This window comes from Aquarana catesbeiana, linkage group LG04 (genome assembly GCF_042186555.1).
Source record: "Aquarana catesbeiana isolate 2022-GZ linkage group LG04, ASM4218655v1, whole genome shotgun sequence".
Classification (NCBI taxonomy): domain Eukaryota; kingdom Metazoa; phylum Chordata; class Amphibia; order Anura; family Ranidae; genus Aquarana; species Aquarana catesbeiana.
Genome location: NC_133327.1, coordinates 325,032,089 through 325,045,131, shown reverse-complemented (window position 1 = coordinate 325,045,131; position 13,043 = coordinate 325,032,089). Strand labels below are relative to the sequence as shown.

The 13,043-nt window shown below is 37.9% G+C and overlaps 1 protein-coding gene across 1 annotated transcript in view; it reads left to right on the top strand.

The window, feature by feature from the left end:
• Positions 1-13,043, top strand: part of ME1 (malic enzyme 1) — a 388,415-nt gene that overhangs the window by 190,398 nt on the left and 184,974 nt on the right. The window contains exon 6 of the mRNA XM_073626879.1: positions 6,674-6,777. Within this exon, the coding sequence (XP_073482980.1) occupies positions 6,674-6,777 (104 nt within the window). The remainder of the gene's footprint in view (positions 1-6,673; positions 6,778-13,043) is intronic.

The following is a 13,043-nucleotide window of genomic DNA, read 5'->3' as shown; positions in this document are numbered from 1 at the left end:
ATAAAAAGAAAAATAAAGAGAAAAATAAAATAAAAATAAAAATAAAAATAAAATAAAAATTAAAATTAAAATTAAAATAAAAATCAAAATGAAAATAAAAATGAAAATAAAAATAAAAATAAAAATGAAAATAAAAATAAAAATAAAAATAAAAATAAAATAAAAATAAAAATAAAAATAAAAATAAAAAATATATAATAAAAATAAAAATAAAACTGAAAATACCAGGGATGGAAAATTAATTTTAATATTAATAGTCTTCCAAAAAGCAGTTGATGTCGAGTTCCACGTTCAACCCCTGTGGCCTCATCGTGTCCATTTTAAATATCCAGTGGGTTTCGTTCTTTGAAACCTCCCTTCTCATGTTGGTGTTCCTCCAATTTCGTTCTATTCTATCTATTCCGTAAAATTTTAAATGTTGGGGATTTCTACCATGTATGTCCCTAAAGTGTTTTGATACACTATGGTGTTTAAATCCTTTTTTGATATTTCTGACATGTTCGCCTATTCTTACTGACAAGGCTCTGGTTGTTCTGCCCACGTACTGTAGTCCACAATTGCACTCCAGTACGTAGGTGACATGTGTACTGCTACATGTTATCAACTTATCTATTTTATATGTCTGCTTGTTAGTGTTCGACATGAAACTTGTTACTTTCCTGTCTTTCTTATTAGTGGACCTACAGGCTTTACATTTTCCACACCTGAAGAATCCCTTCTGGTTGAAAAAAGTTGACAAACTTTTGGGGGGATCTGGCACATTTTTTACTATTTTATCCCTAATCCTTCTTGCTTTTCTGTATACGAATGTTGGTTTTCGGGGTAGTATCTTGCTTAGTTGTGGGTCACTACTGATGATGGACCAGTTCTTCCTTATAATATTTTCTAATTCTTTATATTGTGTATTAAAACCCGTGATAAATGGTATGTTATTATCCTGGTTTTTCTTCCTTGTTGTATTGCTGAGAATTACTTCTCTGTCCATATTGGCTACTTTTTTGCGTGTGTCCTCCAGTATATTTCTTTTATAGCCCTTTTCTATGAACCTGTCTATCAGGATGAGAAACATTTTTTGGAAAAAGGAGAACCCCAATACCAACAAACCGACACGGTATATAAACATAGCAAGTTGAGGAACAGATCCACGTTCAACCCCAGGTCCACTACTAACCAACATATAGAGGTGTTCAAAAGGTTAGTGGAAAAGGAGATAAAAAATATCAAACCAATAAAATGCAACAGGGACAGAATATGGCAGGGATTAAGGAAACTAGAAACTAGGAAAAACATAGTAATACGCCCAGCTGATAAGGGGGGAGGTGTAGTGATCCTAACAAAAGAGGACTACTATAAGGAGTTGGAAAGATTAGTCAAGGACCTAAGCACATACCAACCCCTCAAAAAGAATCCAAACAGAGAGTTAAAAAAGAAACTAAAAGAATACCTGGACAAGGGCATAGCAGATAAAATCCTGAGTAAGAAGGAAGGAAGATACCTATTGACAGAGGCCCCAAGAATACCAGTGATATACCAAGTCCCTAAGATCCATAAAAGTAAAACCAAGCCACCAGGAAGGCCTATAATTAGTGGCATTGAGTCGGTACACTCTAGGTTGGGGGAGTACTTAGATGTATTCCTCCAACCTATAGCAGGAGAGGGAAAGTCATTTATCAAAGACAGCAAAGATGTTATCAACAATCTAAAAAATTTAAAGGTAGACAACTCCACACTACTGGTAACACTAGATGTGGAGTCGTTGTATACCAATATTAAACAAACCGATGCCCTGGCAGCAGTAGCATGGGGAATGAAAAACTTATCGGATCTAAAATTAAAACAAAGGAGGTTTATTTTGGAGGGACTAAGAATGGCCATGGGGAATAATTTTTTCTGGCACAATCATAAATACTACAGACAAATCAAAGGGGTGGATATGGGAAACAAGTATGCACCGAGTGTGGCCAACATCTTCCTGAGTAAATGGGAGGAGGAAGAAATTTATGGAAGATGCTGGCCACACTTGCTGCTATACAAATGGTATATCGATGATATCCTGATAATATGGAAGGGAAGCCAAGAACAGTTGGAACAGTTTATCCAACATATTGGCGGTAACCAGTATGATATAAAATTCACTGCCACAGTACATCAACAAACAATCAACTTTTTGGACCTAGAAATATATAAAAATAAAAATAGGCTCGGGACTAGAACACACTTCAAAGAAACAGACCGGAACGGATATATACCAATGGGGAGCTGTCATCACCCCCAGTGGAAAATATCCATTCCAAAGAGCCAGTTTATCAGGATCAGACGGAATTGTGACCAAATGGAGGACTATTTCCGACAGACGGACATCCTGATAGACAGGTTCATAGAAAAGGGCTATAAAAGAAATATACTGGAGGACACACGCAAAAAAGTAGCCAATATGGACAGAGAAGTAATTCTCAGCAATACAACAAGGAAGAAAAACCAGGATAATAACATACCATTTATCACGGGTTTTAATACACAATATAAAGAATTAGAAAATATTATAAGGAAGAACTGGTCCATCATCAGTAGTGACCCACAACTAAGCAAGATACTACCCCGAAAACCAACATTCGTATACAGAAAAGCAAGAAGGATTAGGGATAAAATAGTAAAAAATGTGCCAGATCCCCCCAAAAGTTTGTCAACTTTTTTCAACCAGAAGGGATTCTTCAGGTGTGGAAAATGTAAAGCCTGTAGGTCCACTAATAAGAAAGACAGGAAAGTAACAAGTTTCATGTCGAACACTAACAAGCAGACATATAAAATAGATAAGTTGATAACATGTAGCAGTACACATGTCACCTACGTACTGGAGTGCAATTGTGGACTACAGTACGTGGGCAGAACAACCAGAGCCTTGTCAGTAAGAATAGGCGAACATGTCAGAAATATCAAAAAAGGATTTAAACACCATAGTGTATCAAAACACTTTAGGGACATACATGGTAGAAATCCCCAACATTTAAAATTTTACGGAATAGATAGAATAGAACGAAATTGGAGGAACACCAACATGAGAAGGGAGGTTTCAAAGAATGAAACCCACTGGATATTTAAAATGGACACGATGAGGCCACAGGGGTTGAACGTGGAACTCGACATCAACTGCTTTTTGGAAGACTATTAATATTAAAATTAATTTTCCATCCCTGGTATTTTCAGTTTTATTTTTATTTTTATTATATATTTTTTATTTTTATTTTTATTTTTATTTTTATTTTTATTTTTATTTTATTTTTATTTTTATTTTCATTTTTATTTTTATTTTTATTTTTATTTTCATTTTTATTTTCATTTTGATTTTTATTTTAATTTTTATTTTTATTTTTATTTTATTTTTATTTTTCTTTTTATTTTATTTTTCTCTTTATTTTTATTTTTATTTTTCTTTTTCTTTTTCTTTTTATTTTTATTCTTATTTTTATTTTTATTTTTTATTTTATTTTTATTTTTATTTTTATTTTAATTTCCCAGTTTAGTTTAATTTATATTGTTGATTTGCATATTTAGTATTTAAAAAAAAAAAAAAAAAAAAAAAAAAAAAATTTTTTGGAAGTAGCAAGGATTTGCTGTTCCATATTACACATTGTGCAGCAATCAGCCATGGAATAAGAATAAAAATATGTATAAGATGTTCATAATGCCAAAGCATCTAAGGGCCAACAAGGGCCATTAACTTACTAATATGTGAAAGCCTCTCCAGCAGATACAGATGGGTTGGTTTAAAATTTTAGCATATTAATGGGCAAATCGGAACAAGAACGAATAATGGTAGAGTGGGGGAAACGGCGTGTACACTGGATAACCACGAAATAAGCTAATTGCCCATAGTTAAAATGGCGCCAAGAGGGAGGAAGTCCCAATAGAATAGAACTAAGGGAATACCCACATCCAAGATGGCGGCAGAGTCATTTCCGCCCGGGCTCAACATAAATAGAACGAGAACCAATCAAACGGCAGCTTCCTGATGACGCACATTGGAATGCGAAACGCGTAGAGGCTGCTGGGAGATTTTTGCACCCACGTGACCGGGAACGAGCGTAATTGGTGAGGACGCGAACGAACACAAGGGGGGAGCGCAAGCGGCACACGGAGACAGCATAGCATACACCAGGCGAACCGGGCTGCAGCGCCCACCCTGTCCCTAACTGCTGGAAAAGCTCTGTGCCGGCATAATGGCACTTGGAAATGTGAGTGCATAGTTTTTTTGTGTTTTATGAAATAAAGGTTTTAAACGTTATTGTGCGATGATCGTTTTCATCCATTTTTATGAGGAACACTAAGGCCCTAGTATAGCTATTGGAGAAGTTCCCTTTGAGTGGAGTGGTTATCCCTATGAATGAACCAAAGGTGCAGTTTCAAAGAAATATCTGGTGAGTGGCCAATCTCACAGGTGGTGGTGAAGCACTAAGTCACTTTAAATTGATTAAACACAAGAGCACGCCGATCACGGCAAATTAACGGAAGATTTGCAAGCATATATGAAGGGACTTTATTATCATGTGATACATGTCACCGGACTTATATATGATTTACACAATTTGCATATGATTGTTGATTAATGAGATATATTTAAATAGGTGGATGGTGAATAAGATTATGTCTAACAGATAGGATATACATAGATAGGAAAGAGAGTATAAATGAGAGCAGCGCATCCACACACATAGCACTTTTAATATATATATATATCTATATATATATATATATATATATATATATATATATATATATAGATATATATATATATTTATATATATATATTTATATTTAGCAGAGACTCTAGAGAATAAAATGGTGGTTGTTGCAATACTTTACATCACACTGTATTTGCGCAGCAGTCTTTCAAATGCAGTTTTTTGGGAAAAAAATATACTTTAATGAATTTAAAAAACTAAACAGTAAAGTTAGCCCAATTTTTTTATATAATGTGAAAGATGATGTTACGCCGCGAGAATCGTGAGAGATATTTATAAATTCACTGATAGATCAAACTGTATCAGATGGATCTCTATTCACCAAAAAAAAGTCTCACGAGCAATGAAAACTTAATGCCCATTCACACCAGGTACAGTGGATTGCATTTTTTAAATACATTTCCACTGCATATACAGTTCAAAATCAATGTTATGTAATGGGCATAGTTCACATCATCGCAGCGAAGTAAAAAAGTACAGCAAGCTGCATTTTGTGTCCTTGTTACCTCCATGGTCAGACAGAGGTGGGGGGGAACCGGAAGCACCCTGTCCAACCATGTAGACAGCACATAGAAAGATAGTATAAAGTACTAAATGTACTTTGTCCCCTGTGGGACAGGAGACATTTAAAAAAAGGAAGTGAAACTTCTTTAAGAAGCCAGGGAACATACCTTCCTTTAGACAATAGAAAATCCTCAAATGTCATAAGCCAGGATACCCTTTTGGTGAATTTGCAAGTTGACACCTATAATTTGACTTTGCTACCTTAATTCAAAATATAGAATATGAATGAAAAAATGTTACATAATTGCTGTAGGATTTTTTGTTCTGCTTTACCTGTATTCCTAAAGCTTAGTTTACACTTGTAGTTGGAGGTTGGGAAAAAATGTCAGTTGAGCCTCCCTCCCCATACATGCCTTGGCCATGATACTTTGCAACTTAGCGTATCAACATTTTTTCCCATTGTCACATTCGATGGGCAGTACTACCCACCCCATGTGACACATTCAAGTGATTGGGGCCACACAACAACCACTCTGCAAGCACATGGTTGCAGTGCAGTTTTAGAGCTTTTAGGGGTTAAAACAGGAGATGAGGATCACTCTTCAAGGCATGTGTAAATGAGCCCTAAGAGCCAAGGAGACACAAGAAAAGTTTTTTCATCCGAAGGGAGTAGACTTTATTAGCCACATTCTCATGGAGCACTGCCATAGGGCATGCCATACTATGCATCATTCAGAATACAGATGGCCAGATTTTACACATAATCTGTAATTATGTAATAATATGTACAGCATCAGTTATATTTCTGGCAGTCCTTTTCATGAGAACATTGCTACCAATATATAAACATGACATTTTAACAGTGATGACTTTGCAAGTTAAAGAGACTATGTACCACAAAGATATACTGATAACTTAATGGAATGACATGTATTTTTTGTATGCTGATTTTACCAATGGCTTACCTTTCTTTGAGCAAAAATACAAACAATTATGCCTTTTATATATAGTAAGCAGGGCTTTTTTCAGCGGGAACTTGGGCGTAACGCAGTCCGGCACCTCCAGCACTGAATGTATGTTATGGCAAGAGGCGGTGGAGTGTTCTGGAGGGCCTATTGTTGGCTACTGGGGATTTATTGTCGCGGGGGGTCTATTGTTGCTGGTGGGGGATCTATTTTTGCTAAGAAGGTTGTATGTTGCTGTGAAGGATCTACTGTTGAGGGAGGGGTCCTTTGTTTCAGGCTGCTGGAGAGTTGTAATTTGTTGCATGGGGTCTATTGTTGCTGGGAGATCTATTGTTGCTGGCTGCAGGAGATCAGGAACAGTGCTCGGGGGTGAGTAGGGGGCGGAGACAGGGGGTAAGTACTTGTACCTATTCCTTGAGAAAAAAAGCCCAGACTGTGATCCTTATAATGCTTTTTCTTCAACAGGAATTACTAAAGGACCCTTTGTATATTGGACTAAGACACAAAAGAGTAAGGGGAAAGCCTTATGATGACCTTCTGGAGGAATTCATGAAAGCTGTGACTGACAGGTAAGCACATTTGTTGATTAGTTAATACAGTATTAAGAAAGAAATCCCCACTATTATTTAATGTTTATGGAATCAGGTTTATAACTGTAATGAAAACAGAGAATTTGAAAAGCACAAATCAATAGGTGGGTTACCAATATGCATTGTACACGCTCACATTTGGTTTTTCATTTTCCAATGGAATTTTTTTTTACAATTTTACAAATTGTATTCATATTTTACAAATGTATAATTTACATCCAGTAGGCATTGACACAATCCGGTGTTGAAGATTCTGTAAAGATTTAACTTTTTACTGGCTAGTATAGTCAAACTAATAAAATGTAGGTGCATACTTTTCAGGCTCAAGGCTTATGCCCTGTACACACGATAGGATCTTTCGATGGAAAATGTGTGATAGGACCTTGTTGTCGGAAATTCCTACCGTGTGTAGGCTCCATCACACATTTTCCATAGGAATTTCCGCCACACAAAGTTTGAGAGCTTGCTATAAAATGTTCCGACAACAAAATCCGTTGTCGGAAATTCCGATCGTGTGTACACAATTCGGACGCACAAAGTGTCACGCATGCTCGGAATCAAGCAGAAGAGCAGCACTGGCTATTGAATTTCATTTTTCTCAGCTCGTCGTACGTGTTGTACGTCACCGCGTTCTTGACGTTTGGAATTTCCGACCAACTTTGTGTGACCGTGTGTATGCAAGACAAGTTTGAGCCAACATCCGTCGGAAAAAAAAAAACGATGGATTTTGTTGTCGGAATGTCCGATCAACGTCCGATCGTGTGCACAGGGCATTAGTCTTGTCTGACTAAGCTAAAATGTTGCAACAGTCATGGTCTTTGAAGTATTTTATAAAATATGTAATCTTTCAGTGCAGTCTGATAATATGAGGGGAAAAAACAATCAAAATGATGGAAAGAACACTGTTTTAAATCGAACCCAGCATTAGACCCCCTCCTAACCTCTGTCACTAATTACCGTATATACTCGAGTATAAGTCGTTCCGAGTATAAGTCGAGGCCCCTAATTTACCACAAAAAACTGGGAAAAATTTATTGACCCGAGTATAAGACGAGGGTGAGAAATGCAGAGAGTCAACAATGCCCATCTGCAGCTGCCTGCCTCCCTGTGTCCTGTGCAGCCTACCTGTACCCTGTGCATGTGTCCTGTGTCCTGTACATGTGTATCCTGTGTCCCTGTGTTTCTGTGTCCCTGTGTGCATGTGTCCTGTACATGTCCTGTGTGCATGTGTCCTGTGTGAATGTGCAGCCTACCTGTGTCCTGTGCAGCCTCCCTGTGGCGATCTCCAGCCTCCCTGTGGCGATCTCCAGCCTCAAACGGCGGCCGGCGTGTGATGATAGTGTTCGGCAGCCATTCCACAGTTCAAAAGCCGCACCTCCTCCTCGTCTGTGATAGGCTGACCGCTGACTGCCTATCACGGACATTCTCTCATTCTCATACCACGGACGAGATGAGAGAATGTCCGTGATAGGCTGTACACTGACAGCTGTTCAGCCTATCACAGACGAGCAGGAGGCGCGGCTTTTGAATGCTGGAATAGCCGCCGAACACTATCATCACACGCCGGCCGCCGTCTGCCTGCATGACACGCTGATCATGCAGACAGACGGCGGTGACTCGAGTATAAGTCGAAGGGGACACTTTCAGCCCAAAAAAAAGGGCTGAAAAATTTGACTTATACTCGAGCATATATGGTATTACTAAAAAATGTGCTGTGACTGCAATAGTACTTGTTCAAATAATGGGTGACAAGGCATCCTGGACTGTGAAGCCAGTTTTTTTATCATGGGACAGCTAAAAATAGGGTTGTGATTTGTGATTGGTTAATAGTAATATAAGCTTATTGCTGTCGGTTGAACTCTAGTAGCATTCCTCCCAACTTTCTGCAATGGTAATGAGGGATACCTATTAACAAAAGTATGTAGGCATAAGACACACACTAATGCCACGCCCTCCTTAAAGGAGAAATTTATTTTAAAAAAATGGATTGGTTAAACCCACAAATTCTTTTTTACAACTTCTATTCCTTTATATTGATCTTTGGAACTTACAAATGCAGCAATTTAGAAATTGGATGAAAGGTTTAGCACTGGGAAATACTTTTTTACAGATAAATAGTGCATTTTTTATACAATATATAGATCAGACTAAAATGAGGGACAATTGAGGAGAGAGGGACTTTGGTCTGAATGAGGGACAGTCCCTTGAAATCAGGGACAGTCAGGAGCTACGATCGCAAAACTAATTTATGTTGTATAAAAATGATTGTTACTATTTTTATTCAAAATAAATAAATATATAAAGCATCAAATGGGGTTTTAGAGCAGGGGGAAATTATTGAAATACCAGCTGTCAGAATTTAAATATTAAAGACCCGCTGCTTGTACAAAAGGTTCATTTTGAGTTGATGAGGGTTCAAAGAAGATGCTCTTCCCAATTCCAGAACAGACATCTTTTTAAGGATTTTTTTTTACATTTTGACTGAAGGGAAATACAGTCCAGCACAGAATACATCTGCACCTTCCGTGTGCAATTATTATTTTTAACTTGTTTATTTTATATTTGATTATAACTTGATGTACTGAATGCATTAAGTGTATGCAGGTCTCGGTGATTCACTTGTATATGGCTAAAATAAAACTCACGGACCTTATAAGCGTTTCTTATTATTTCTCAAAAGAAAATAGTTTTACATTTTGCAAAATTTGCATTTCCAAGAATTCTGAAATTAAAGTAGAACTATGGGCAAAACTTTTTTTTACATTTTGGATAGGGTAAGAGAGGGTTTCTAACTCCTGTCATTTTTTTTTTTTTTCACCATCTGTGCCCCATAGCCAAACAGGAAGTAATAGAAAATTCCTGCAAATGAAGCAAATTCCTTGGGAACCCCCAAGTCACCAGAACTAGGTCCCTATTGGAAGATTTTGGGACAACACAAAATTTGAGATTTTCTTTAACTTTCACTTTCAATGATAATGGTAAACAGGACAAATAGATAGGGTGGATCTCCTTAACATGGAGACAGACTGCAATAAAACCTGACAGGTGTTCTAATCCCTCTGCACTCTGTCCAAAACTAAAAACAATAGTTTTGCCTTTAGTTATGCTTTAACTGAAATCCCTGCTAAATTATTTGAAACAAGTGTATACAGTTAAATAACAAAACATATACAGCAAAAAGGATACAACAGGAGTAAAAGTTTACAGTCTATAATTAACATGGCTTGTCTTTTCATCTGTGTTTGTTTTCTCTTATGCCCTGTACACACGGTCCGACTTTGTTCGGACATTCCGACAACGAAATCCTAGGATTTTTTCCGACGGATGTTGGCTCAAACTTGTCTTGCATACACACGGTCACACAAAGTTGTTGGAAAATCCGATCGTTCTAAACGCGGTGACGTAAAACACGTACGTCGGGACTATAAACGGGGCAGTGGCCAATAGCTTTCACCTCTTTATTTATTCTGAGCATGCGTGGCACTTTGTCCGTCTGATTTGTGTACACAAAATCGGAATTTCCGACAATGGATTTTGTTGTCGGAAAATTTTACATCCTGCTCTCAAACTTTGTGTGTCGGAAAATCCGATGGAAAATGTGTGATGGAGCCTACACACGGTCAGAATTTCCGACAACAAGGTCCTATCACACATTTTCCATCGGAAAATCCGACCGTGTGTACAGGGCATTACTATTTATGCTCTACATACATTGTATGTGTGTAAAACATCAGAATAGAATGAACAATAGAATAGAAACAATGTCAAGATATCGGAAAACTCTACATAGAATCATGTTGCTATGTAGCATTTTCTGATATTTTGACATAACAAAACATGGTCCCATTGGATGATGTATATACTGTAAAAGCATGGTGGTACTAAAGTGATTGTAAAGTCTCGTTTTTTTTTTTTTTTAAGAATAACAAACATTTTATACTTACCAGTTCTGTGCAGTGGATTTGCACAGAGCAGCCCAGATCCTCCTTTTCTCATGTCCCATTTTCCACGCTCCTGGCCCCTCCCTCCTGTTGAGTGCCCCTACAGCAAGCAGCTTGCTATGGGGGCACCCGAGTTGAGCCACAGCTCTGTGTATCCATTCAGACGTGGAGCTGTGGCCCGGCCCACTCCCTTTCTCTTAACATTGGCTGACTGACTTTGATTGACATCAGCGGGAGCGAATGACGCAGCACTGCTGCCTCAGCCAATGAGGAGGGGAGTCCCGGCCAGCTGAGTGTCTCGCGCACATTGCTGGATCTAGAGGGACCTCAGGTAAGTATTAGGGGGACTGAGGGGGGCTGCTACACACAGAAGGCTTTTTATATTAATGTATAGAATGCATTAAGATAAAAAATCTTCTGCCTTTACCACCACTTTAAGTATACAACCAGCTTCTGCTCATCAATTTCAGGTATCCATGTGTGTAAGTGAGGTGCAGCGGAAAGACCCCATCAGCTCCAGCACATGTGAATGAATAAATATAGCTGCCACCAATTGTAGCTCTTGCAATATTTTATTTACGTGAGGGAATATAACATGCAGTCCTCCAGGCTCATGCGTATCAACCCTCAGTGGGCCTTAATCATAGCCAATGATTAAGACCCACTGAGGGTCAATGCACTTGAGCCTGAAGGACTGTATGTTGTATTCCCTCAAGTAAATAAAGTATTGCAGGCTGCCAGCGAGTGCTGGCTATATTTATTTATGGTGGTATTGAGGCCTTGGTTTGGGGCAACAGGCATCAGTCACTTCATATTTGATAGGTAATATTTGGCTTTTATCCACCACAAGCACCATAAATAATGTGGTAAGTGGTAATTGTAGTAAACAGATTAAGAGATCTTGATTTCTTGATCTATACTCTGCTATGTGCTTGTTTTCCAATATTGTCTGACCTTTTAAAAATGTAGCTTTGCTTTAACAATTAAGGAAAGTGGTATTTTCAGGTTGCACCACTAACAAAATAAGAAAAACTGACGTGTGTCTAAGTGATTTCTGCTGAAAGGTAATACCCATATTATAAGTCACCATCTGTCTAACATGTTATTATAAAATAGCTAAAAAAGGACAAGCAAATAATAAATGTTACTCCATTGACAGAGAGCTCCTTTGTTTGACTTCATATCTCTAAATGGGAAAGAATGTGCTGGTGTTCTGTTATTTTAGTCTTCTAATAACTTTTCTATAAGCTAAATTTGGACTTTCGGTTACAAAGGAGGAGACACATTCTTTCGTTCAGAATATGAGAAGAAACTATTTATTAGAGCTTTAAGCCATACTGAGAAGTCTGGGACTGCGCTGAGGCTCTATTTACAGCAAATGGAAAATGTAGCCAGGAATCAGAATCAAGATTCATGTTGATGTGGCAACATAAGTGCTGAATTTCATGGAAGCTGTTTTTATTAGCCCTACCATCACATCTCTTGATGAAAAAAAAAATATTATATACATGTCCTGCTTATTTTCTCTTTGACCCCATTTTCCTAATATGTGACCTTAGGTTACTGTAACACAGCATATGTCTTGAGACCCATTAAGACACAGAGCACCACTCAAAGCTCCAGTATGTTGTTTCAGTGATTCAGACCCTTCCAGGTGCTAAATCCCCAAAGGTCTGTCTCACCTAATCACCAACGATGAAAAAAGAAAGTTGGAAGCACACACAGGAGGCTATCTCGTTTCTGATGTATCAGAAAGGCTTCAGCTTTGCCTCCTCTCAAGCCACTCCCACCCTACCGAGTTTCACCTGCTCATGGGCTTAGTATATGATTAAGCCCATGAGTGGGTGAAACATGTTAGCTTGGTATAGCTTGGGAGGAGGCAAAGCTGAAGCCTTTCTGACACATCTGAAACTGGGCAAACTCACAGTGTGCGATTCCACCTTTCTTTTTACAGCATATTTCTTACTTGTACCTCAAAGTCTTATATGTAGTACTATTGATATCTGCCCTATTGTCTATGTTGTTGGTGTGATTACAAGCATGCAATTATTTCAGTCTACCTAAATAGAAGAAGGATGCTTTGAGATATAGAGCAGCTGAAATTAAAGGGTACCTATGCTCAGGTGTTCCTATAAACCGTTGTAGCAGTCTTGCTAGTAAGGTTAAACAAAGTGAGAGAGGCCAAAGGCACTTAGTCATGTGGTCAGAGTTCAGATTAACCAGTGTTTCCATTCCGCAGAGCAAACATGATCAAATTACTAGACTTTCAGACACTATTTATCCATCTAAGCAAGAGTGCCAATG